Here is a 27,647-nt window from a genome sequence, read left to right as displayed (position 1 = left end):
ACAGGTGGCCCGCGGCTCTTGCCTTCTGGCCCTGCCCTTGCCCAGGAGTTCCTGAGTGAGGCATGGCGATCTCCGTGAGTCTGCGCTGCTTAGTGATCTGCTGGCCCCGCCCCTTCTCCCACAGGGCCTAGGGCGGCCGATGAGACGCGGCTCCCCAAGGAAAGATGTGGTCACCGGCCAGGCGCTGCCTCCAGGAACAGTTTGGGGAAGATGAGGTTCATTCAGTGAGAGCTTACTACAGAGGAATAGTATTCAAAGCTCAGAGAGGGAACTGGAGCCTCCTGGGTGTGCCGCGGGCTGGGGGCCGGAGTCCTGTCTGTGTGGCTGTGGCTGCTTGGGGTTCCTGCAGAGTGAGTGCCCAGAAGAAGACTGGGAAGCAGCCACGCCTGGAAGATGTGGCACTCTTCTGCCGTCCTCAGGGTCAGGCAGTCACAGCCTTGCCTGGGTTCAGGGGGTGGAGGACATGACCTGCAGTCGTGAATGGACGTGGCAACGTGCACGAGCATGTGGGCTAGTTGTGGGCTGGTCAGGACAGGGGGCTGTAAAGTCCACTGGTTCTCGCTCTTTAAAAACCAGGCGACCAGGTCTGCTTCTTAAGGTTTCACTCAAGTGTGGACAAAGTTACGCTTGTTGCAAATGCAGACCCTTTCTCTTATGCTGCCGCTCCTCCCCCAGAGGTCCCCCTCCCCTCACGGGTGCCCTGACACCATACTTGTGTCCCTCTCCCCTCACATGTGCCCCCACCCCATCCCCGTGTCCCCCACCCCCTCTCCAGTGCGGTCCTCTTTCCTGTGTGCACATGCTCTCCACTTCGGTAGTTAAGAGCTGCGGAGCCCTTGCGGATTCCACAGTGGCTGAGGAGGGAATCCAGGTCCCATCCCAGAACTGGTCCCAGGAGATTGCTGCCTCACACCCACGTCGCAGCATCACTTTGGCTTTAAACAAAGCACCTGTAGCTTCAGATGTTGATGATCTCTGTATTTGCTATGTTTCTCCTCAATTTCCACTTCACTCTTTTTTCTGAGCTCCTCCTGTGTAGCCAGTGATGGGAGGGTGGTCCAGGGTATGAGAGAGTCAGGAAATGGCCCTGCTCTTGTCTCGCTCACCTGTGGTTGGGAGCCTAGGAGGCAGCGTAAGTGTCACGTGCTCTAAATCAGGCTCTGACACCTGCCCACCCAGCAGCAGGCTTCACCTGAGGGGCACTCCCTGGGCAGCCTGTCTCGGCGCCACGCTGTTCTTCAGGCCAGCTGGCTGCAGTGGCTGGAGGAGATGTCTGGCTCTGCCCCCCAGGACCTGCAGGACCGCAACGACGAGCTGCAGGCTGCACTGGAAGGCCTGCGGACACAGCTGCCCCCAAGTCGGCACAGCCAGACCCATGCACTGCCAGACAGACCGCTGCTCCCTGGACACAGCGCATCAGGTGGGAGCCTGGCCCTGGGACGTGGCCCATCACACTCCTGCTGGGTGGTGGGGGTGGGGCTGGTGGCGATGGGTGTCTCCCTGTGCCTGCTGCATGGACTTTCCCTGGCTCCAGGGAGCTCGGCAGCAGGTGGGCCAGCTGCACAGCACATCAGGGCTCAGCCGGGCCTCCAGGTGGTTACAAGCCCCTCAGACCAGCATGTGTGAGGGAAGTGCCTTGTAACCAGAGGCCAGGGGCTTAGCCCACACGCAGAGCTTCAAGGGAAGTGGAGAGTGAGGGTTTTACCATTTGGGTAGGGATGGTGAAGGTTATGATGGCCTTGCTGTTACCTCAGGGCAGGCATATCCAAAGTGCCACTCCTGTGTTGGGAGGAGGATCCAGGGAGATGCCCTAGGGGTGAGCAGTCAGCATGGGCTGGACACACACATGACACACAGACAGTCATCTAGAGAAGAGAGGAGAGGGGAGGCTGGGAGTGAGCAGGGATGGTCTCCCAGCCCACTCGCAGTGCGAGGTCTGGCCTAGGCTGGTCTTGGGTCCGACAGTTCTTACAAAGGGAAGGGGCTAAATCGTGTGAAATGCATCAGGGACTCCCAGTATAGAGGCCTCGTGGGGAGCAAAGCTGAGAGGGCTTGATGTTTATTGCCCCTGGGTGACGTGGAAGACATTGCCCTCCAGGTCAGAGGTTGGTAGGGCAGTGGCACTGGGAGGAGTCCCTCCACCTGCATGCAGAGCTGATGCTGAAGGTGTAACCCAAGGAAGTCCAGGGCCTCGTGCTTCCTAACTCAGCCTGTGGGGTTTGGGATGAACTCTAAGCGCCGAGAGGCCCCGAGGCCCTGTGTTTAAGTGTTCTTGTCTCCTTCTAGAGACCAGAGTGGAGGCTTCAGGTGCCACAGCTGTCCTTGAGGTTCCTGTGGTCCTTTTGGAGGATGGGGTGGGTGTGGCTGGTTGCTGTCCCTCCTGGCAGTTGTGCAAGGTGGGCCCCATGCGGGTTCACATCATGCGTGTGGCTCCAAGCCCTCTGCTGCCGGCAGGGGGCCGTGGGGACCACCAGGACTGCCCCAGCCCCAGCAGTGTGACTGCCTCCGTGGATCACAACGTCGTGGTAGCCGCAGCCCCTCAGAATATCTCGCTCCCATCTGTAACCCTGGGAGCACTCGGAGTTCCATATTGTCCTAAAGCTACTTACTTTCTAAAACAGGAAAAATGTAATACTTGAGAGAACCAACATGGGAACCTCCAAGGGAACCAAATAAGGTTTTCTGTGCATGTGGCCCAGCTCACTTGGCCCCTGAATGAACCTTGTCACTGTGGCTTCTTCAGTGGAGACTGATGCCTCCTGAGATGCACAGCCCTGATGCCCTCATCTAGGCGGCGTTGGGATGCAGCCAACACATCAGAAGTTGCCAGATTCCCAGAGGAGGTGCACAGCCTGGCCACAGGGGAGGGGTGACTGTTACCTTCCTTTGTCACTAGAGGAGGCTGAGCTGTACAGGATGTGTGACCCTTGTCAAGAGCCACTGACTCGTAACCCAGGGAGCAGTGGAGCTTGGGCCCTGTACCCCGGGCTTGCCCAGTCGAGAAGGCCTTGGGCGGTGGCCCTGGAAGGCAGCCCCAAGTTTCCTATTGTCACTGATAAAACCAAAGAAATCTTTTCTCTTCCCCTCTGCCCCCTTCATCTGACTGCAGAGGTTCCATGCACCTCTTCAAATGAGGAGGGGTCTGTCTGCTACCCGAGGGGACAGTCACAACAGCAGAGTTGTGGTGGAGGGCCCATGTGGATTGTGGCTGCCAAGCCGTCAGGGAGCTGTAACTCGAATCCAGCTGCAGCCACTCCTGAAGGGCACCCAGTCACCTGGCCCCATTCGGCCAGACCCGAGTGGCAGCTTCCAGTTGCCAGGGCAACGAGATGCCTTCTTTCCTGAGGTGCTTATCCTAAGTTCTCTTGGCCCAGTGTCCCTGAGTCTTCACTTTTTTTCATGGAAAATAATTTGGGAAATGGAAGGAGATGGTGAGAGTTCGAGGATGTGTCCTTGCCTCACACTTTCTTGGCCCCTGGACCAGCACAGATGAAACCCTGGCAGTGGCCAGAACCCACATTCTGAGTCAACCCTTTGGTGTGCCGCCAAGACACACATTGGGATTCCTGGCACCCGGCAGGGCTGGCAGTGTTTGAGGGTGCACAGGCTCCTTGTTGACACGAGCTGCCCAGATGTCTGATGTCGTCAGTGAGGAGCATCTTCAGGAACAAGGGGTTGCTCGTGTCCCCCTTCCTGTGATCTGCCAGAGCCTTCACTCCATGAGTGTTTAGTGTGTGTGATTTATTCATTGAAACCCCACATTATCTGTATGATATAACAACAAGTAATAAAGGGCCTCCAAGGAAAGGAGGAAGCTGGAACAAAAAGAATGCAGAAATAAGCCTTGTACAACCTTGTCGTAAAGCTCTGATGGCCGAGAGGTGTCTGTGCTGCGGGTCACACTTTTTCCTCAGTCTTCCCAGTTCTAGCATCGTCAGGGAGCAGAATTTGGGTGCAATAAATATACCACGTATGACAGCTTTTAGGGAATTAAAGGGCCTGAGAAATCTTGCAGGCAGCCTCCTAGTTACATCTTTGAGTAATCTGTGTTCTGGCAAAGACTTGAAATGCTAATTTCTAAGAGTTCCAACTTTGAGAACATGCCATACAGACTATTTGGGGAAACCTGTGAGGGTCGCCCCTTCCCCGACCCTGTGTTCCTCTTGCAGAAGGCGCCTGTGGAGGTGGTGCTTTGTTGGAGGTGGGGTGGGGGAAAGCTGGGGAGAACCCTCAGTGCGTCCAAATGTCAGAGTGGAGGGTTGGGAACAGACTCCGTGGCGTCCTCTGCAGGACACGAACGGAAAGATCCTCTTGTTTGCAGGTGTCGCCTCCCTGGCGGGTGACCCCGTTCCAGTGAGTATACAAACAGAGCTGATGGTGGAGCAGGTGAAGGAACGTTACCAAGACCTCAAGATCCAGCTGGAGACCAAGGTCAGGGGCAGCCAGGGAGCCCGGGGAGACGGGAGCTTCCTGCTGGAAAGCTGCTCTCAGCAGTGCTGACGTGTCCCGTGCACGCGCCTGCCCTGGCATCCCCTGCCCCATAGTAAGCCTGATCGGGGAGGAAAGTTTGTAGGGAAATGTGAATACAATGGACGTTCTGCCTCATGCCCTCTTTGGAAGGAGGCTCAACGTGAGGACTAACTAATAATGGGAAGGGAACGGGGTTATGCGTATCCGGAGTGTCACAAGGGTCGCGCTGAGGCCCGACCTCCCAGCTCACCCAGCTGTGGGTGCATCACAGCTCCCGGCTTTGTTCTAAGCTGCAGTGACCCTGGGATTCGCCTCTGGCGGGGTGCTCCCTGGCTTCATGGCCAGGACCACCCTGGCCGAGTCTGTCTTCTTGGATGAACTGTCTGCTGCTGTTATTAGATTGTGGTGGGTTTTGTTAAAGGACAGCGTCCACGATTGTCAGGTGTCAGATTCTTTGGAATAAGTAGCAGCAAGGTGGGGCCGCCTCTGTCCTGTAGTCATGCCCATGAGCTCCCCAATGCATCAGCAAGAAGCTCCTGCTGTCACCTTGCCCGCTGGGGCCTCCAGGGGGTTCAAAGCCACCTGCGGGTCTCCTGAAACCTCCCCAGTTCTCTCAGTGGGGTCACACCCTCTGCCTTCATCGTGCTGTCTGGCCAGGCCCTGGCCCAGTTGGGCCCCAGTCTCCTTTCCCCACCTGCTGGACCTGCCTCCCAGGGCTGTTGGAAAGTTACGGTGGGTAACAAGCACAAGGCCGCCCTGGGCCCTTGGAAGCCTTGGCCGTTGTTAGCGTGTCTGTCCGCTTTCCCAGGCCCTTGCGCCTCGTCGGATCAGGCTACCCGCTCTTTGGATGTCACGCATGGCACCCTCGTGGTTCTGCATTGCGTTGTCAGGTAAGTCATTTCGGGGACCTCTTGATTCATGTTGCTCGTGTTTCTCTTCTCAGGTAAATTGCTATGAAAGGGAAATTGAGGTGATGAGAAGGGACTTTGCGAAGGAGAGAAAGGAGATGGAGCAGGCTTTCAAGCTTCAGGTCAGTGTGCTGGAGGACCAGAAAGCGGACCTGGAGACGCTCCATGTGACGTCTCAGGAGATCATCCTAGGCCTACAGGAACAGCTCCGGACCGCAGCCCACGGCCTGGGACTGGAGAGGAAGCTTGAGCTGGAGAGGGTAGAGATGGAGAGGCGCTGTGCACAGGCACTCTCTGGGCTGGCACGGCGGCTGGCCCAGGAGAAGGAGCAGCTGGAGGAGGCACTGCGCCAGAGGCATCAGACTGACCTGCAGCACATCAGGTCCGGGCACCTCATCCTTCTTGGATTTCACGTCTAGGGTTTCTTGTCAAGACCCAAAATTTGAAATGGAATTTAGGCAAACAGCTCAGAATCACAATACCTGTAAGCTTGGTGGTTTTTCTCAGGGCAGCTGGTTGAGCACCGAAAGAACAGGTCATCGTATAAGGATTTTTACTTTAAATTGAAAGTATGTATTAACTAGAGCTTAGGCTGTGAAGCAGTTTGCTTTGTAGGTTTTTAACTCTGTTTTTTACCTTCTGCTTCAGACTCATCTGGTGGCAAAGGGCAATGTGTTCCTCATTTAATATCTCATTCTGATTTTCTAGGCCATGTGTTGTAGCACATGGGAAGATGGATGAAAGGTCTAAAAGCCCTAAAACAATGGGAAAGACAATTAATTTGAGTTAGCGAGGTTCTTAAAAAGGCTGAAATGTATGAGCAAAGGAGAAAAAGACTTATTAGGAAAACCAGAATATAGTATTTTGTGTCCAACAGTGTCATAATTACATGAGAAATACTCACGTGCCCATTCTATGTCGAATGGCTCTGACTTAGTAAGTAGTTATTGCAGGTGTGATGCTGGTCAGCCAGCCCCTTCCTGTCTCTTGGGGGGTCTTGGACCCCCTCAAACTCAGAGAGGATGGCCACACCCAGCACACGGTGGCCCAGGGCTCACAGCTGAGGGCCCACCCCTGCACAGCTGCACTCCTCATGAAGGGGCACTGTGTTGGGGCTGGTTGGGTTCCGGTGTTGGAGCCAAGTAGATGTGGCCTCAGTTACCACACTGATAGCAGGACGTCATGTTGAGGTCATGCCCTCTGACCCAGGTGAGGCGGGCTTTCCTCTTCCTTGGCTCGAGGTTTGGGGGCAACCTGAGCAAATAGGATGTGATGAGAGAGAACCAGACCTCCATCCAGATGACACTGGCAGAGGCCCAGGCCCTTGGGAGCTCATGGGAACTTACTGTCACTCTCCTAGAGGGTAGATAAAAAGTCATTTTTAAGTCCTATGCTTTGCCTGAGCTTTAAGTTATTTTCTCTTTTAAACCCAAGAGCTGTGTGATACGATACTTGACCAAAGCACCCTCCAGACCCCCACATGGCAGCAGAGGGGCAGGTGCAGGGTGACCATCTTGCCTGGAGGAGCTGTCCTGTTGCTCGTGATCCCTCCTCAGCCTGGAGGTTGAGCCACATCTGGCCACATTTTTCTTGCTCAGGCTGGCGCTGGCCAGGAGCAGAGGACGGGCGCATCCCAGGCTTGTTCACTCACCCCGCCCTCACCTTGGCCACGACTCCATTCTCCTGGGGCTGCTAAGATCCCAGTCCCAGCAACTTAGGAGATTTTTTTTTTTTTTTGAGTTAATGATAGGTTACAGTCTTGTGAAATTTCAGTTGTACATTATTGTCGGTCAGTCGTGTTATAGGTGCACCCCTTCACCCTTTGTGCCCACCCCCCACCCCACCTTTCCCCTGGTAGCCACTAATCTGTTCTCTTGTCTACATGTTTAAATTCCTTATATGAGTGGAGTCATACAGAGATTGTCCTTCTCTAATTGGCTTATTTCGCTTAACATAATTCCCTGAAGGTCCATCCATGTTGTTGCAAATGGGACGAATTTGTTGTTTTACGGCTGAGTGGTATTCCATTGTGTAGATACACCACATTTTCTTTATCCAATCATCTGTTGATGGGCACTTAGGTTGCTTCCATGTCTTGGCGATTGTAAATAATGCTGCAATGAACATTGGGGTGCATAGGACTTTTGGAATCGCTGACTTCAAGCTCTTTGGATAGATGCCCAGCAGTGGGATGGCTGGGTCGTATGGTAGTTCTATTTTTAATTTTTTGAGGAATCTCCGTACTGTTTTCCATAGTGGCTGCACCAGTTTGCATTCCCACCAGCAGGGTTTGAGGGTTCCTTTTTCTCCACAACCTCTCCAACATTTGTTACTATTAGTTTTAGATATTTTTGTCATTCTAATGGGTGTAAAGTGATATCTTAGTGTAGTTTTGATTTGCATTTCCCTGATGATCAGCGATGATGAACATCTTTTCACGGGCCTACTGGCCATCCGTATATCTTCTTGGGAGAAACGTCTGTTCATGTCTCCAGCCCATTTTTTAATCGGGTTGTTTGATTTTTTTGTTGTTGAGTTGTGTGAGTTCTTTATATATTATGGATATTAAGCCTTTGTCAGATATATGACTTGCAAATATTTTTTCCCAGTTAGTGGGTTGTTTTTTCATTACAATCCTGTTTTCATTTGCCTTGAAGACGCTCTTTAGTCTGATGAAGTCCCGTTTGTTTATTCTTTCTATTGTTTCCCTTCTCTGGGAAAACATGGTGTCCGAAAAGATGCTTTTAATACTGATGTCAAAGAGTGTATTGCCTACATTTTCTTCTAGAAGCCTTATGGTTTCAGGTCTCACCTTTAGGTCTTTGATCCATTTTGAGTTTATTTTGGTGAATGGTGAGAAAGAATGGTCAATTTTCATTCTTTTACATGTGGCTTTCCAGTTTTCCCAGCACCATTTGTTGAAAAGACTTTCTTTTCTCCATTGTATGCCCTGGGCTCCTTTGTCAAAGATTAGCTGTCTATAGATGTGTGGTTTTATTTCTGGGCCTTCAATTCTGTTCCATTGATCTGTGCACCTGTTTTTGTACCAGTACCATGCTGTTTTGATTACTGTAGCTTTGTAGTATGTTTTGAAGTCAGGGATTGTGATGCCTCCCGTTTTGTTCTTTTTTCTCAGGATTGCTGTAGCAATTCGGGGTCTTTTGTTGCCCTGTATGAATCTTAGGATTCTTTGTTCTAATTCTGTAAAGAATGTCATTGGGATTCTAATTGGGATGTTGTTGAATCTGTAGATTGCTTTAGGTAGAACGGACATTTTAACTATGTTTATTCTTCCAATCCATGTACATGGAATGTCTTTCCATCTCCTTATGTCGTCATCCAATTCTCTCAGAAAGGCCTTGTAATTTTCATTATATAGGTCCTTCACTTCCTTAGTTAAATTTACCCTGAGGTATTTTATTCTTTTTGTAGTCATTGTGAATGGTATTGTGTGCTTCAGTTCTTTTTCTGTTAGTTCGTTATTAGAATATAGAAATGCTACTGATTTATGTAAATTGATTTTATACCCTGCAACTTTGCTGTAGTTATTGATTACTTCTAAGAGTTTTCCAATGGATTCTTTGGGGTTTTCTATATATAAGATCATGTCGTCTGCAAACAGCGAGAGTTTCACTTCTTCCCTCCCTATTTGGATTCCTTTTATTCCTTTTTCTTGCCTAATTGCTCTGGCCAGGACCTCCAGCACTATGTTAAATAGGAGTGGTGTTAGAGGGCATCCTTGTCTCGTTCCTGTTTTCAGGGGGATGGTGCTCAGTTTTTGCCCGTTGAGTATGATGTTGGCTGTGGGTTTGTCACATATGGCCTTTATTATGTTGAGGTAGTTCCCTTACTATCCCCATCTTGGTCAGAGTTTTTATCATAAATGGCTGTTGAATCTTGTCAAATGCTTTCTCTGCATCTATTGAGATGATCATGTGGTTTTTATCCCTCAGTTTGTTGATGTGGTTTATCACATTGATTGATTTGCAGATGTTGAACCATCCCTGTGTCCCTGGTATGAATCCCACTTGATCACGATGTGTGATCCTTTTGATGAATTGCTGAATTCTGGTTGCCAGAATTTTGTTTAGAATTTTTGCATTGATGTTCATCGGCGATATTGGCCTGTAGTTCTCTTTTTTCGTGGTGTCCTTGTCAGGTTTTGGTATCAGCGTGATGATGGCCTCATAGAATGTGTTAGGAAGTGTTCCATCCTCCCTAATTTTTTAGAATAGTTTGAAAATGATAGGTATTAAATCCTCTCTGAAAGTTTGGTAGAAGTCCCCAGGAAAGCCATGTGGTCCTGGGGTTTTATTCTTTGGGATGCTTTTGATGGCTGTTTCAATCTCTTTCTTTGTGATTGGTCTGTACAAATTGTTTGCTTCTTCTTGAGTGAGCTTTGGGAGATTGTCGGAGTCCAAGAATTTATCCATTTCCTCTAGGTTATCCATTCTGTTAGCATAGAGTTTTTCGTAGTATTCTCTTATAATCTGTTGTATTTCTTCAGAGTCTGTTGTTATTTCTCCTCTTTCATTTCTGATTTTGTTTATTTGAGCTTTCTCTCTTTTTCTCTTTGTAAGTCTGGCTAGGGGTTTGTCAATTTTATTTGTCTTCTCAAAGAACCAGCTCTTTGTCTCATTGATCCTTTCTACTGCCTTTTTCGTTTCAACAGTATTTATTTCTGCTCTGATTTTTATTATTTCTCTCTTTCTGCTGACTTTGGGCTTTATTTGTTCTTCTTTCTCTAATTCGGTTAGCTGTAGTTTAAGATTCCTTATTTGGGATTTTTCTTGTTTGTTAAGATGTGTCTGTATTGTGATGAATTTCCCTCTTAATACAGCTTTTGCTGTATCCCATATGAATTGATATGGCATGTTATCATTTTCATTTGTCTCCAGGTATTTTTTTTATTTCTTCTTTAATTTCTTCAATGATGCATTGCTTGTTCAGTAGCGTATTGTTTAGTCTCCACATCCTTGTTCCTTTCTCAGCTTTTTTCTTGTAACTAATTTCTAGCCTTATAGCATTATGATTGGAGAAGATGCTTGTTATTATTTCAATTTTTTTTAATTTGTAGAGGCTTGCCTTGTTTCCCAACATATGGTCTATCCTTGAGAATGTTCCATGTGCACTTGAGAAGAATGTGTGTTCTGCTGGTTTTGGATGAAGTGTTCTATATATATGTCTAGTAAGTCCAATTGTTTTAGTTTTTCATTCAGCTCCACTGTTTCCTTGCTTTTCTGTCTGGATGATCTGTCCATTGATGTGAGTGGGGTGTTGAGGTCCCCTACTATTATTGTGTTGTTTTTAACATCTTCCTTTAATTCTGTTAATAGTTGCTTTATGAACGTTGGTGCTTCTGTGTTGGGTGGGTAGATATTTATAAGCATTATTTATTCTTGATGAAGTGTCCCTTTGATCATTATATATTGCCTCTCTGTGTCTCTCTTTACCTGCCTTATTTTGAAATCCATTTTGTCTGATATAAGTACTGCAACACTTGCTCTCTTTTGCTTTCTGTTAGCTTGAAGTATTGTCCTCCACCCCTTCACTCTGAACCTGTGTTTGTCCTTGGGGCTGAAGTGTGTTTCCTGGAGGCAACAAATTGTTGGATCTTGTTCTTTAATCCATTTTGCCACTCTGTGTCTTTTTATTGGACAGTTCAATCCGTTTACATTGAGAGTGATTATTGATACATGTGGGCTTAATGCTGTCATTCTGTCACTCGTTATCTGGTTTTCCTGTTACCTTTGTTTCTCGTCCTATGTGTTTTAGCCTACCCATTGACTTCTGCAACTTCTTATGCTGGGTTTCTTAGATTTTTTCCTTATTTATGTTTTGTGGCTCTCTTCTGTTTTTTAGTTTAGTGGCTACCCTGAAATTTGTATTTAGAGTCTCGTGTATAATATAGTCTATTCTCTGGTGGTCTCTTACTTACTTGGTCTAGACTGATTTAGTCCCTTTGCTCTTCCACTCCTAAATTATTATTTTCATCTCTTGTTCCAACTTGTGTTATGAGTTTGTAGTCAGAGTGATAAGATCGTCTTTACTTTGGTGGTTTCCTTACCTTTATCCTAATGCTATAGTTGAATATTTGCTATCCTGTTCTGGTTCTATTTATCTGTCTCCCTACTCTGTGGTTTGTGACCCCTTTCTCCCTTTTTTTCTTTTTTCAAGTATGAGAGCCTTCTTGAGGATTTCTTGTAGTGGAGGACTTTTGGTTACAAATTCCCTCAACTTTTGATATTTTTGCTGGATAGAGTATTCTTGGATAGAGATTTTTATCCTTTAAAGTTTTGAATATGTCACTCCATTCTCTCCCAGCTTGTAAGGTTTCTGTAGAGAAGTCTGCTGAAAGTCTGATGGGGGTTCCTTTGTAGGTTATTTTCTTCTGTCTTGCTGCCCTGATTATTCTTTCTTTGTCATTCATTTTTGCCATTTTTACTACTATGTGCCTTGCAGTAGGTCTTTTTACATTGACAAATCTAGGAGATCTGAAAGCTTCCTCCACACACATTTCTCTCTCAATCCCTAGATTTGGGAAGTTCTCTTCTATAATTTCCTTAAGCACACTTTCTGCTCCATTTTCCTTTTCCACGTTCTCAGGAATTCCTATGATCCTTCTGTTCTTACTCCTCATTGAATCTGCTATCTCTCGGAGATTTTCCTCATTTTTTTAAATTCTTAGTTGTCTTTCTTCCTTTGTCTGGACCATTCAGCCTGTCTATCTTTGATTATGTTAATTTTCTCCTCTATGGTGTCTACACGGGCATTCAGGGAATCCGTATTCTGTTTTATCTGATCCATCATATTTTTCATCTCTACTATTTCTGTTTGATTCTTCTTTATAATTTCAATCTCTTTTGTGAAGTAACTCCAGAACTTGTTGACTTATTTCTCTGTCTTTCCCTCTACCTCATTGAGTTTTTTGATGATAGCTACTCTGAACTCATTTTCACTTAGTTTACCTATTTCCAAGTCCTCAGGACTTAGTTCTGTGTTTTTATTGTCTTCCTTCTGGTCTGGAGCTTTTATAAATTGCTGGATGGTAGAGGAGCGGTTTTTGCGCATGATGCTATTATTTGATTGCAGTTACAACCTGTCGCCACTAGATGGGGGTCGAGAGCCTAGCATTCTGTGCTCTCTGCCTTCAGGTAAGATGGCAGTGCTCAGCGGGGTTTGCAGGGAGGAGGGGCACTTTCTCTTGCGTGCCCATCTGGATTCCGATCAGCTGTGTTCTCTGGTCTCCTGGGGCCCTGGCTTGATGGGGCCCCTGCGCATGGAAGCTTTCCCCCGTCAGCGAGTTTCCACTGCACTGGCGGCAGGAGTCCTGGACGATCTCCGGACGCACGGCCCCTCCCCCGCTCCTTCCCGCACCCGTGGCAGCGATCCCAGTCTCTAGGGGAGGGAGTGAAGTTCTCTCCTACCCCGTTCCAGCTCCTCCAAGGCCTGCTGCAGGGTCTCCGTCCTCCGTGGTTTTCTTTTTGTAGTTCTCTGATGGTCTGGCATTAGGATTATTGGCTGAAATTCAGTTTTTCCAATCCTTTGTTGTAGATTAGAGGGGAGAGAGTCCCAGTTCAGCTCACCCCACCATTTTGCTCCCAGATACTTATTCTTCAATTTAGGAGATTTTTAAGGACAGTTTTGACTATAGGTGAGTTTCAGCCATCTCACTAAAACTTTAGACCAGCACTGTCCTTAGAGCTTTCTGCGATGAAGGACATGTCCTGTGTGTGCTCTATCCATTATGGCAGCCGCCAGTCACACATGGCTGTTGAGCACTGGACATGTGGCCTGTGCGGACTCTCTGAGGAGGGTCCCAGGGATGGAAGCCCAGGGTGCATGTGAGTGAGAGGATGAGCAGGCAAGCAGGGGGGAGTCCCCTGTTAGAATGAGAGCAGCCTCGTGGCCCCCTGACCCGAGGGAGGTCCTGGGGTCAGAGCTGCAGCCCTGAGTAGCCTACAGAAGAGAACGTGTCTCTTCTGTAGGAAGGAGGCAGAAGTTGAGCTGAGCCAGAAGCTCTCGTGTCTGGCAGCCCAGCAGGCTGCGCGCTATGAGGCCCTCTCACTGCAGCACCAGAGGAGGAAGAGGAGCTGCAGGAGCACCTGCTGCACGGGAGGGAGGTGACGGAGCAGCGGGAGCTCCGCTGGAGCGCAGGGAGGGGAGGCCAGGGAGCTCCTCACGTGCTGTGGAAGGCAACAGTACAGTGGGGACCTGCTGCTGTGCCCCGGAGTGCATGTGTCAGGCATGGTCCTTGAACTGCATGTCCCTGTGCGGTTGGAATATCCACGTGAAGGGCCCCTCTGCCACCATGTTCTGGGAGGCTCAGCGGGGGCAGCCGTCACTGCTGGGGGGCTGCAGCAGACACTTCGAGGGAAGCCTCCAGGAGCGGGGGAAGCCTCCAGGAGGGGAGGCAGCCTCGAGATGCTGGCTGTCAGCATGTGCAGAGTGCCCAGTGTGAGCCAGGCCCTCCTGCTGCTCAGGCTCCCCTGGGGCTCGGGCTGGTGCACCCTCTCAGAAGCCTGAACGTCTAGAAGGGCTTTTCAGGTGCCGTGGAGTGGGCTTCAGGTGCTTCTCTCCTGGCTCCTCGGGAGACAGAGGGCTGCCCTGGGAGGTGTTATGGGCACTTATGTGGCCAGGCATGGCTGTGTGGTGTGGTCAGTGCACTGCTTGCAGTGTCATTTGGTCACCCCCATTAGCCCAATACAGCACACTTGCAAGGTGCGCTCGCTTTCTGTGGAGACGGAGGCTCCATGAGGTAGCGTGTCACTTGTGCAAGTGGGTGACACTGCCTCACTGCAGACTCGGGTCTGTCCCGGGGCGTGGTCACAGGTGTGTGGTGAGACTTGTATTCCAGCTCCAGCGCCAGCACCTGCCAGCTGGCTGACCCTGGGCAAGTTGCTTCATTGAAAAAAAAAATGTTATGTGGGATTTATGATGACTCAAAGGGAATAAATGTCAATGCATTACACAGCTTAATAAAGAAAATAGTTGCACAGCTGGAAGCACTGGGCACCTCTCCAGGCCGCCTTGCTCCTGGCGGTACCTGTCCTGAAGGGCTGTGCATTGCTATCCAGGCTTTGCTTATGCTCCTGCCTCTTCTGTGGGCTTGCCCGAACGATGTGGAACCTTGTTCGTGGTGGTCTGACTTCTGAATTTCCTCATTCACGTAGTGGAGATGGCGCTGTGCCTCAAAAGGGGGTGGTGAGCACATGATAAAGGCCTGAATGTGTGCTTACAGTCACGACTGCACCATGTAAGCCCCCTACAAACAAGCCGGTCTCGGGCCAGAGCACACGCATAGGCACCTGCTCTGTGCACAAGTCCATAGCAGGCTCCAGGAACACAGGGGCCTCGGGCCCAGAAGCAGCTGGGCACTGAAATGCCACTCTGCTATCTCCCCTGGATGCTTCCTAGTGGACAGATGTGTCCCCACACCCTGCTGTCCAGACCCTCCCCCAGCCCCGAATGGGGTGCTGCGCACCGACCCAGGCCTAGAAGGCTGTCCTTGTCCTCTCTCTGCCTCTCACCCGCTGCACTACCCGGCCTGTTGGCCCCACCACTGAAGTCACAGTTCAAGCCTCAGTGGGGTCGTCACTTACTTGACGGCCTTCCCCAGGCGCCCCCTCTGCCGGAGCAGCTCGGGGTGCAGCAGGGAGTGGAGCAGAGTGCAGAGCGTTCAGCCGGGCTGCTGCGCCTCCTTCTTCTCACATCATCAGGGAGAAATGTGCTGTCATGTTTCAAGGATGAGAAATCTTAAAGGCTGTGCCACTCAAACCATGTACGTTTTTCAGGGACAGATACATGTGTGGTGAAAGCCTAAGGGGCTATATAGAAAAGATCGATCCAAGTTCAAGCTGGTGGTTTCCTGGGAGGGCAAGGGGTTCAGGTCAGATTGGGCAGTCTGGGAAGGCCACGTGGCACAGTGACCTTGTGGCTGCCCAGCCCCCGTCAGGCTGAGGCGGCCGAGTGCGCCCAGATGAGCGGCATCTGGAGAGTAAGGAGACAGGCCGTGCAGAGGGAAAGGTGGATGGAAGCTGGCTGTCATGGGAATGGGGAGGGTTCTCCAAGAGCAAGCTGCCTGGGGCCTGAGCAGGGCAGCTGTGAGGACTAGCTCACGGGCTGCCAGGAGGACTGGCTGCCGTGGGAAGAGCAGATTATGGGGGCTGTGGGGTGGACGTGTGGGAGGCAGTGGGGAGATGGGTAGAGGGTGGTGGGATGGACAAGAGAGGGAGGTAGCTACTGCAGCTGTCCAGGCAAGAGGTGCTGGTGACTGGGGTGAGAGTGAGGGCCGCAGAGGTGCAGGACATTGACTGGGAGGAGCCTGGAGGCTGCTTTGACGGGTTATGGGTGGAGGGGATGCTGGCAAGGGAGGTTGGATGTGGGACTAATCAGAGGACTCCTAGGAAATGCCACTGCCCATGCAGGGAGAAGGTGGGAGGGCAGGATCTAGCTATATCTGAGGGGCATGTGGTGATGTCCCTGCAAAGAGTGAGGTGGGAGATGGGGAAGGAGCCCCTCGAGGAGGGTAAACCAAGGCATCTCAGGGAGGCTCCTGTGAGGAGGGAGGAGCCAGTGAGGGGCCAGTTCACACAGGACCTGCTACCTGAAGAGTCTGCTAGGCTAGGCAGCATGCCAGCACCCCCTGAGCCCACCAGCATCCCTTACCCCCAAGCTGGACCTCAAGTCCCCGGCCCCCACTCTTGAGGGCAGGTCTGTTCCCAGTGCCAGCTAATAGGCCCTTAGCCACAATTCCCAGTGTGTTGGCCTTGTGGCCACTTCCAAGTGAACACATGACACATGAGACCACCCCCCCAAACCCACAACAACTGCAGGACTCCAGGCTGGGCAAAGGTCAGACCTGCAGGATTTTGGAAACCACGTTGAAGATTTGGGCCTTTTTCATCAGAGAAAGCAAAGCCCAGAGAGTGACATGATCAGATTTGGATTGTGAAAGAGTCTTTGCCAGCAATTTATATTTATATTTTTATTTTTTGCTGAAGAAGATTTGCCCTGAGCTAACATCTGTGCCAACTTCCTCTGGTTTGTATGTGGGTTGCCACCACAACATGGCTACTGACAAGTGCCATAGGTCTGTGCCTGGGAACTGAACCTGGGACTGCTGAGGTGGAGCACACTGAACTTGACCGTTAGGCCACAGGGCCCACCCCTCTGCCAGCAATTTAGAGAACAGCACAGTGGTCCGAACACCCGTGTGGCCTCAATTCCTCCACGGTCACCTTTGCCATCTTCTTGCTCTCCACACACACATCCCTGTTTTTTCCTGAATCATTTGAGATAATTGCAGACATTATGACACCTTACTGTTCGATACTTCACAGCATGTAATTATGTAAGAACAAGGATATTCTTCCACATTCCTACAATATCATTGTCACATGGGAAATTTAACATGAATACAATGCTGTTTTTTTAGTTTGTACTCCACATTCAGATTTCCCCAGTTATCTCAGTATGTTTTTTATAGGTGGTTCACCCACCCCAGGTCTAGTCAAGGATCATGCTATGTATTTAGTTATCATGTTTCTTTAATATCCTTTAATCTAAGAGAGTATATTAGTCTTTAATTAGTTAATATTTTAGTTAATGGACGTTGACTTTTTATCATGGTAAAGTATACATAACATAAAATTGGTCATTTTAACCCTTTTGAAGTGTGTAATTTAGTGGCATTAAACATCCACAGTGTTGGGGGCCATCATCACACCCACCTCCTCCCAGAGAGTTTGCGAAGGACTGGCGTTAGTTCTTCCCTAAACGTTGGATTGAGTTCACCAGGGAAGCCGTCAGTTCCTGGGCTTTTCCGTGTTGTGGGCGTTCACTTGCTGGTTCAATCTCCTTATTGGTTATAGGTCTGTACAGATTTTCGATTTCTTTGTGAGTCAGTTTTGATAGGACGTCAACATTTTTGAAGAATCAAGACCAGGTCTTTTGCAGAAGCGTCCTCAATTTGGATGCCTGATTTTTCCCATGATCAGATTCCTTCTTGCATCTCATGCCTTCTTTATAGGACCATTTTCTTTCTTTTTAGTGTATAGCCTTTAGCAGTTCCTTTAGTGAAACTCTCTTTGGAGTAAATTCCTTAGTTTTTTATCTGAAAATATCTCACGTGTCCCTCCATTTCTGAGAGAGAGAATTCCTAGAAACACAAATCTATGTTAGTAGTTGCAGGGCTGTCCTCTGCCCTTTGAACAGACTCAGTGTCTCCAAGATTCCATTGTTGACATTGAGTAGTTATGGTTTTTCCTTCATATGTGCGGTAGTTTCCAATTGCTGCTGTAACAAATTACCAAAAGTTTAGTGGCTTAAAACAAATGTATGATTTTATAGTTTTGGAGCTTAGAAGTCCGAAGTGAGTGCTACTGGACTAAAATCAGGATGCTGGCCAGGCGGCATTCGTTTCTGGCAGCTGTAGAGGAGAGCCTCTTTTCTCGCCCTTTCCAGGCTGCTCCACTCCCTGGTTCATGGCCTCCCTCCATCTCTAAGGCCAGCACTTGCTGCTCGGGTCTCCCTCACATCGACTTGCTCTGACACAGACTCTTGTGCTTGTCTCCTCCACATTTAAGGACCCTTCAGGCTACATTGGGCCCACCTGGATAGTAAGGATGGTCTCTCCATCTAAGGTCAGCTAATGAGCCACCTTAATGTCCTTTTCCATGTTAATTCCCCTTTGCCATGGAATGTAACATATTCACAGGTTCTGGGGACTAGGACGTGGACATCTTTTAGAGACCATTATTCTGCCCTCCATAGTAGATATCTATCTTTTGTGTTTTTCTTTGGTGTGTTTTTAACTTTTTATTGAAGTGTTATATAAACAAGAAGAATACACGTGTACAATTGGAAGAATTTTCAACAACTTGAACACATCTGTGTTACAAGCATCCAGAACAGGAAATAGAACTCCCCAGAGTCCCCCAGGGGTGACCCTCATTCTTCTAACAATGTAGATTAATTTTGCCAGGTTTTGTACTTTATATAAAGGAATCATACAGTGTGGACTCTTGCGTCTGGCTTTCTTGGCTCAATAAATGTTTGTGAGATTCACCTGCATTGTTGCTTATTGTTGCATCCATTTCCTTGCTGTGGAGTATTCCATTGTGTGACTATACCATGATTTATTCATTGTTTTGTTGATGGGCATTTGAGTAGTTTCCACTTTTTGGTCATCACAAATAGTCCTGCTGGGAAAATTCTTGGATGGAATTGTTGGCTTATAGGGCGTAGGTGTGGTTTTCCTTTTACTTATCCTGCTTAGAAAATACTATGCCTATAGAATGTATGGATTGGTGTCTTATGACAGACTTTCAGCCATTATTCTTAAAATATTGTCTCTCTGTTCATTATCCTCTCCTTTTAGAGGTATGATTTTCGATCTTTTCACTTTTCCTCCATTTCTCAACTTCTCTTTCATATCTTCTGTCTTCTTTTCTCTCTGTGTCACATTCTGGGTCCTTTTTTCATATCTTTGTTCTAGGTCAGTAATTCTTTCTTCAGCTGTGTCTAACCTGCTGTTTCGCCCATGCAGTGGTTTTTTTATTTTCACACTGACTTTTTTTCTTTTCCAAAAATTCTATTTAGTCCTGTCTGATCACTTTTGATAGTTTCTTCTGGCTTGTTCATTTTTTAATTTCCCATCTTTTATTTATGTAAACATTTCACAATATTTATCTTTAGTTTGTGTCTGATAATTCCCATATCTGAGGGTCCCACAGAATCTGTGTGGTTTTTGCTTCTGTTGACTCTCAGGTGTGGCTTTTTTCCACGTTTGTTTTGGTGATTTTTGATTGTGAGCTCATGTTTGCATGATATTAATTTCTGGGAATCCTAGGAGCTGTAGTAGAGGTTGCTTTCTGCAGGAAGGATGTGTATTGCTCTTGCAGATAATTGGGGGCCTGCTAATCTGGAACCACTTTAACCTCCTTCCAGGCTACTGGCTTAAAGCAGGTGTCCACAGCACGTTTCTCCGTGCTGCTTATGGCAGTGGCATTGGCCTCAGGGTAACTCCATCTTTCTGTTGCTTAATGCTCACAGCTTTAGTTTCAGCTTCCAGGTGTTTGTTTTGTTTGGGGCCTACGAGGTTCTGTTCCCTTCTGTGAGGGCAGCCCACATAGGGATTAGCTTCACACAGGCTCTAGTTGTTTGGTGGGTGTAGGGGATGGGGTGGGGCAACCATCAACTTATGTGAGGACTAGGAACCTGGAAGTAAAACACCCCTCCCACACACACGGCTTCCTTGAATCAATTTGTTTCCCATGCTGGAGCCAGAGTGACAGTTTCAAAACACACACCTCATTTGTTTGACTCCCCTGCTTGAAACCCTTTGCTGCTTTTAAAATTCCAATGACTTATTTTTTTTATTTTTTTTTCTTTAGTTCCTTATGAGATAAAATGAAGTCATATTTATGCTTATGAAGGAGATACCTTGATATTATAAGCATAATGCATAAAATAAACATGATGAGATCATCTGGCTTTGAGTATTTTTGGATTGAAAAAAATTAGAAGCTAATGCCAGATGGGGACCTACGGGGGGAATAAATGTCAGCCAGACCAGTGCGTATTAAGGATATGTTCTCTTGGCAACAAGTATGGATTTGAAACTGCCTCATTGGTGATCTTTCTTGGTAAGTTGCTCATTTGTTGTACACCGATGGTGTTACCTATGAGAGTTTTCAGAAAGCAAAGGTCCAGGCAGACTTGGTTCATAGAGTACCTGTTCATACTGGCTTTTTCCCATTGAAGGCTACACCTTGATGAGGTCTCTCTCCACAAACTGATGTGGGCGTCTTCCCAGGTTTCTCTTCCTGGTGCTGACTTCAGAATGTGGGATGCAGTGGGAGGGCTCACCAAAGAGGAGAATGTGTCTATGTGTTTTGGTCTTCTGACGCCTTGTGTTTCTTAGTCCCATGTTGGAGTTCACTGGTGGTAGTGAATATCCTTTGTAGTAACCTGAGGACTCATTTTGCATTGGTAACAACTATGGGCACACTCATATTTCAGCTAGAGGTTGCAAGACACAGGAACAGCTCAGCTATAAACACAGTAAATGGAACCAAGGTGCTGGGTATATTAGTGAGCTACTGATGGTGGGACTGTTTTAGAACCTGAGAAAAGCTTTGTTTTCTGAAGCTTGTCTCTTGGGAGATGCAACCCACAGCGCATTAGCCCTGGATAGAGGAAAAGGGAAGAGGAGGAGGGTGCCCTGTGCCGTCATCTGGGGAAGGGAAAGGTAGACTGCGGGATCGCCGTGACTTCGACCACAAGGCCAGACTCATGGACTGTGGAGGCGGCCAGCTCGGGACTTCCCACTCTTCTTTCTTTCAATTTTTCATGCAGAATTGAGGTGGATAGGCTTTCTGAAGAAAACACATTGTTGAAAAATGAGCTGAGAAGGATTCAGCAAGAGCTTGAAGCTGCAGAAAAGACAAATGATGCACAGAGGTAAGGGCCCCGTCTCAGTGCTTCCACCCAGAACTTCTACCTATGACGCCTTTGCTCTTTGTAGAATGAGCTTCGAAGGTATTGTAGAAACTGGGCATTGTTCACAGATCAGCCCTGCATTCCAGAAAACTATGTGGGTGAGACATGCTGACCTCTGACCAGCCTTGACAGGCATGGGAGGGCTCCTTCCAGATGTTGGCAGCTACCTTCATTCCTGAGCTCCTTGGTGCCAGCAGTGTGAGGGAGAGTGTGTGCGTGCTGCAGCACGCCCAGCACCGCAGTGAGCTGCTCCAGCCCAGGCCTGCTTATCTCTGAAGTCCCTGGGCAGGCACTTCTCACCCCACAGAAATATTCCACGTCATGCTGAGGGGGAAGCAGTGAGTATTTTTGCAATGGTCAGGGGTGCTCCTGGGCCTTCCTGGGCCAGTGAAATCTGTTTGTGTCCTTGTCGTGGTTTCAGCTGTGCTTTTCTCAAAGTTTGTTTCTAGTCTGATTTTGGTGAATCAGAGTTAGGGATGTGGGGTGGGAAGGGGGAGTGGCAGGGACCTGAGCACAAGGGACGCACAGGAGGGTCTGGGGTACTCCCATCCGTGAGAGCCAGAGGGAGGGGTCAGGGACCTGAGCACGAGGCGGGAGAGAGTGTGTGGTGGGGGAGGACAGGCAGTACCTGTCAGTGGATTTCTGCTTCCGCTAGTGTAGCCATATGCCAGGACAGTTTGTTTGGCCTTTCTCTTTCAACTGTAAAGTTCCAGATGAGCTCAGCTTGAAAATGCTGAGCCTGTGGTGCTGATTTGATGGAAGTGCCATGGTGATTACAGCATAGAATCCAAAGCAGGCAGTCAACAAGTGATTGCTGTTACATCAGAGCATTTCTGACATCTAAAAGTTGTTTTCTCTTTAGAAACCATTTTTTGCCTAAGTTTGACAGTGGTGTCTCCTTTGACAGCAGCCCTCAGTGGATGTGAGGCTGTTTGGGTCTTTATTTATGCTGCTGGGTGTGAATGGTTGCGTGTTTTGCTAAGGAAACGTTAATGATTGTGATGGAGGAGTGTCACGGAGGGTGCTTGTCCTTACAAGCCTGGCAGTGTTCCTCTGGTTCCGAGGGCCGGGATCTGGACTGGAGCGTTATCGTCGGCAGCAGCTAGTGTAGAGCAGCAACGGCGGCGACATAGTGAACGAGGTGCCGATGTACGAATCCGTTACAATGGGCGATGACTGGGAAAAATGAGGCTGGTTGGTCAGAGTGACACTGTTGATTTTGCTTCTTCAACAGGAAAGAAATTGAGGTTTTACAGAGAGACAAGGAAAAGGCCTGCTCTGAAGCGGAAGAGCTCAGCACACAGGTCGAGTATCGATCCCGGGCGTGAAGCTAATGCCACCCTCCTTTTGTCATTATTCTGACATAATTTCAAACTTAGAGAAAGGAAGTACAGAACTTTTTTCTGAAAGGTTTGAGAGTGAGTGCCTATTCATCACGCCCCCACATCAGTGTGGATAGAGACGGGCCGCAGCCGCCCACTCCCTCCAGAACCGTGCGTGGCATTGGTCTCCTTTAGTCGGTCTGTCCTTGGTTGTTAGGACCTCAGCACTTTTGAAGATGACAAGCAGTTATTTCGTAGGAAGTCCCTTAGTTTGGTTTGTCTGATGTTTCCTTTTGATTAGATTTACATTATGCATCTTTGGCATGTTCTCCTCATTTCATCCTATCCTGGGTACGATGGTTTGTCCCCTTACTGGGGGTGGTAACTTTGAATCTCGGTTAAGTGGTATTGGCCAGGCTTCTCCAAAGTAAAGTTACTTTTCCCTTTGTAATTAACGAGTATTTTATGGGTGGATATTTTGATACTGTGTCAATATCCTGTTCTTCATCAAACGCTCACTCACTTTTGTAGCATCTTTTCTGTCTTGGTGGAGTCAATTATTACTATGATAGTGGCCAAATGGTGACGAATTCCACCATTCCTTTTTATTTATTAATTGGTATTCTAGTGTAAGGAAGAACTTTCTCTTCTCCCCATTCATTTATTCATTTACAACTTATTACTATCATAGATTCCTGTTTTATGCAATGGGTTATAATATGTTACCATTAGTATCTATTTTAATGCTCAAATTGTCCCCTGATTTAGCCAAAGAGAGCCCCTTCAAGGTGGTTTATGGGTCTTTTGGACCAGTCCTGATCATTCTTTCAGCATGTCCTTACTCTCTGGTACCCCAAGATCTTCCAGGTTCATCTAATACTTCCCCTGCGCCAGCCCTGGAATCAGTCATTTATCCAAGGAGCCCTTGGTTACTTTTAGTCTAGAATGTTGTTTAAAGACCAAGATCTGGGCACTGCATGTACTCATTGCTCCTGGGCTGTCTCTACTTCCAGGCACGGTTAGTGGATCGAGCTAGGGAATAAATGTGCTATATACATCCATAAAATCACATGCACATGGTTACATCTCTCTATACTGAAAACTGTGAATTCAGACCCATATCTGCAGTTCCTACACAACATCATGGGGTAATTCTAGTTTTCTCCCTTTCCATATTTGTAACTCATACCTCTAACAGTGAGAAGTCTAATTTCCATCATCTTCAATGTATTTATTGTTTGATCAGTCTCCCTTTAGCCCACGTGTAAATGCCCATCTCACTCTGTTTTGGTACTGACCACCACACTGGTCCTCCCTTTGCCCCCATATACAGAAACCTTCTGTAGTTGGTCTTGCTTACTGGCTTTTGGACTGAATTATTAAGGAGGAAGTGTTCAAGCTGGGGTGTGTCATCTTTGTTTTTTTTCCAATGGAAATTATTATTGATAATTGCAGACTCATATGTAGTTGTAAGAAATATAGAGAAATTCCGGGGCCGGCCCAGTGTCGCAGCGGTTAAGTTGCGTGTTCCGCTTCTCGGTGGCCCGGGGTTCACCAGTTCGGATCCTGGGTGTGGACATGGCACCGCTTGGCAAAAGCCATGCTTTGGCAGGCATTCCACATATAAAGTAGAGGAAGATGGGCATGGATGCTAGCTCAGAGCCAGCCTTCCTCAGCAAAAACAGGAGGATTGGCAGTAGTTAGCTCAGGGCTAATCTTCCTAAAAAAAAAAAAAAAATTAGAGAAATCCCTTATACGCTTTGCCTAGTTTCCCCCAATGGTACTATTTTACAGAACTGTATTTGCTTGGGCAGCCAAACAAAATGCCACACTCTGTGAGGCTTAAGCAAGAGAAATTTATTTCCTCATAGTTCTCAAGGTTGGAAGTCCAAGATCAAGCTGTCAGCAGGGTTGATTTCATTCTGAGGCCTCTCTCCTTGGCTTGTAGATGGCCACTTCTCTCTGTGTCTTCACATCATCTTCCCTCTGTCCTTATCTGTGTCCTGACCTTTTTTTTCTTTTTGCTGAGGGAGATTTACCAACTAAGCCTATGTCTCTGCCATTCTTCCTCTACTTTCTGAGTGGGATGCTGCCACAGCATGGCTAACCAGCAGTGTAGGTCTGTGCCTGGGATCCAAACCCGTGAGCCTGGGACACTGAAGCAGAGTATGCCAAAGTTAACCACTAGGCCCTGGGGTCCTTCCCCTGACCTTTTCTTACAAGTACAACAGTCATATTGGATCAGGGCCCACCCATATGACCTCATTTTACCTTAATTACCTCTTTTAAAGGCTCTGCCTCCAAATACAGTCACATTCTGAGGTCCTGGGAGATAGGATGTCAATATATGAGTGTGGGGGGGGACACAAATCAGCCCATAACAAATATCACAACCAAGCTATTGACATTGATACAGTCCTTGAGGGTGTCCCCAGTTTATTTGTGTATTCACGCGTGTGTGTAAGTTCTCCGCAGTTTCATCCCCTGTGCGGGTTTGCATAGCCACCACCACAGGCAGGATAACGAACAGTCCCGACTCCAGCAGGGCCCTTCATATTGCTCTTTTGTAAGTACACCCACCTCCTTCAGCCCACCTACCCCAGCCCCCAGCCCCCAGCCCTGACAACCACTAATCTGTCATTCAGTTCTAAAATTGTGTTGTTTCAAAATGTTATATAAAAGGAATCATGTAGAGTATAGCATTTGGGATTGACTTTTCTCACGTAACTCCCTGGAGATTCATCCCCCCACATGTTGTGTGTTTCAATAGTCAGTTTCTTTTTATTGCTGAGTAGTATATTCTGTGGTATTGACGTCCCACAATTTGTTTTCATACTCACCTTTTAAAGGACATCTGGGCTGATTCCAGTTTTGGTTATTAGAAATAAATTTGCTGTGAAGATTCCTGTGCAGGTTCTCATATGAACTGAGTTTCCATTTCACTGGGGTGAGTGCCCAGGGGTGCCGTTGCTGAGTCGTATGGAAGCATATGTTTAGTTTTATAAGAAACTGCCAGACTATTATCCAGAGTGACTGTAACAGTTTGTATTCCCACCAGCAATGTATGTATGATCCAGTTTCCCCATATCCTTACCAGCATTTGGTGTTGTCACTAGTGTTTTTATTTTAGCCACTCTGGTAGGTGTGTGCTGAGACAGAAAGGCTGGAGGGGCTGGAGCTGGGTGTCCCCTTCTCCCATGTTGGTTACACTCTGGTCAAATAGTTTCTCTTGAGAGCAGGAGGACAGACGCTCTGAGAGTACTGCAAAATGGTCACTGTGTTGGTCAGCTCGAGCTGCCATGTCAAAATGCCATAGGTAAGCATTTGACTAGTGGCTTAAACACAGAAATTTATTGTCTCCCAGTTCTGGGGGCCAGAAATCCAAGATCAGGGCACTGGCTGGTTTGGTTCCTGGTGAGGGCCTGCTTCCTGGCTTGCAGACATCCGCCTTCTCCCTATGTCCTCATGTCACCTTTCCTTGGTGCGTGCACATAGAGGGAGAGAGACATGGCTCTTCTGTTTCCTCTTCTAAGGCCACCAATCCTATTGTATTAGGACCCAACTCTTATGACCTCCTATAACCTTAGTTACCTCTTAAAAGTCCTATCTCTAAGTATAGTCCTATTAGGGGTTAGAGCTTCCACATAGGAATCTGGGGGACAGACTTCAGTCCATAGCAGTCACTTTTCTTCCCCTTTGCTGGAAGCACGAGAGAATTTTCTCTGATTTTAACTGTGGGAAGCTGGTGAGACTCAGGAGAGGGTCTGTCACTGCCCAGCCAGGCCAGGCACAGCCCAGCGCTCGAGCTGCGGTTCCAGGCTCCCCTCCTGTTTCAGGCTCCAGCCGTCTGCTCCTGTGAGCTGTGATGCCCTGCATCTCTCTCTCCAGTTTTCAGGGTGTTGGTTTGCCCCGTGACCTCAGTTCTCTGACAGATCTAAGAAGAGGTATTGATGTTCAACTTGTTCAGCCTTTTTCTTGTTGGTAGGATGGGGGTGATGGCTTGCAAGCTCTTCACATGCCAGACCAGAAACTGGAATTGTATTATGTTTTTTGTTTTTTGTTTTTTTGAGGAAGATTAGCCCTGAGCTAACTACTGCCAGTCCTCCTCTTTTTGCTGAGGAAGCCTGGTCCTGAGCTAACATCCGTGCCCATCTTCCTGTACTTTATATGTGGGATGCCTACCACAGCATGGCGTGCCAAGCGGTGCCATGTCCACACTTCGGATTCGAACTGGTGAGCCCCAGGCTGCCAAGAAGCGGAACATGCGAACTGAACTGCTGCGCCACCGGGCCGGCCCCCTGTATTATGTTTTTAATTTGAGTTTCTGCATGTTCACCGTTAGCACATAGAAATACAGTTGAATTCTCGTGTGTTGATTTTGCATCCTGCCACCTTGCTAAACTCACTTACTAGTTCTAGGAGTGTCTTCGGCTTCTCAAACCCTGGCTCCATTCCAGGATAAGTCCCCACAGCTTTTCTCTCCTGGCGCTGCCTCTTCCCACACAGGGCTGATGAGAGTGGTGTCTGCCGTGGAGACTGCCTCAGACCACTCGTGGGTGGCTGGTGTGTCTTGGCTCCCAGGTTTGGGTGTTCGTTTCTGTGTGACGGCGTGATGGCCTTGCTTGGGCCTTCTCCATCAGGAGGGTAATTCATGGATTGATTTAAGGTGAAAACTTCAGACTTTGCCTTTGCCAGAGGACCAGCTCCTTGGAAAACTGAGCTTTCTGGGGCTTCCCTGGGCCCAGAGTGGCTGCCCACCCCCCCCAACTCCCCTTCCCAGCTTATCTCTAGGACACATTTGGAAATGGATTATAGGTATCCGTTTGTTTTCTTTCCCCCAGCTTTTTATTAAAAACTTGAAACACAAAAAGGTGGAACAGTACACACTGTTCACCCACACACCACAACCCTAATTTGATAGTTGTTAACAGTGCAGTGTGTGCTTTTGTTATGTTTGTATTTGTCCCTGTATTTGTGTGCCTTCTGAACCATTTTAAAGTAAGTTACAGATAAAATGATATTCTCCTAAATATTTCAGCATGCATCCCCTAAAAATTAGGACACCTTCTCCCTAACTACCATACTGCTACACACCTGAGAAACTTCACCATAATTACCTAATATTATCCAGTATTCAGACCATATTTGGATTTCTCCAATTATTCAAAAATGTTTTTTGTTTTAATTTTAAACTTTTTTTTAAGTTTTCCTTCTCCCCAAAGTCCCCCAGTACATAGTTGTATATTTTAGTTGTGGGTCCTTCCAGTTGTGGCATGTGGGATGCCGCCTCAGCGTGGCCTGATGAGTGGTGCCTTGATCGTGCCCAGGATCTGAACTGGTGAAACCCTGGGCTGCTGAAGCGGAGTGCGTGAACTTAACCACTCGGCCACGGGGCTGGCCACTCAAAAATGTTTTATATAGTAAATTTCTTGGAACTAGGATT

General features: G+C 48.0%; 1 protein-coding gene across 19 annotated transcripts in view; it reads left to right on the top strand.

Annotated features, from left to right (window-relative positions):
* The window catches only part of NINL (ninein like), a 134,728-nt gene that overhangs the window by 90,784 nt on the left and 16,297 nt on the right, over positions 1-27,647 (top strand). For 18 of the 19 annotated variants that reach the window (XR_011531007.1, XR_011531008.1, XR_011531009.1 and 15 more), the window contains 5 exons: positions 1,291-1,420; positions 4,322-4,431; positions 5,414-5,760; positions 20,739-20,843; positions 22,117-22,186. Coding sequence is in view for 12 of the 19 variants with exons in the window: in XM_070588929.1 (XP_070445030.1) it covers positions 1,291-1,420; positions 4,322-4,431; positions 5,414-5,760; positions 20,739-20,843; positions 22,117-22,186 (762 nt within the window). In the remaining 7 variants the exon portion in view is untranslated. The remainder of the gene's footprint in view (positions 1-1,290; positions 1,421-4,321; positions 4,432-5,413; positions 5,761-20,738; positions 20,844-22,116; positions 22,187-27,647) is intronic. The other variant, XM_070588937.1, reaches the window with a different exon arrangement.

This window comes from Equus przewalskii, chromosome 21 (genome assembly GCF_037783145.1).
Source record: "Equus przewalskii isolate Varuska chromosome 21, EquPr2, whole genome shotgun sequence".
NCBI lineage: Eukaryota > Metazoa > Chordata > Mammalia > Perissodactyla > Equidae > Equus > Equus przewalskii.
This window is presented reverse-complemented; position numbering and strand designations above follow the sequence as displayed.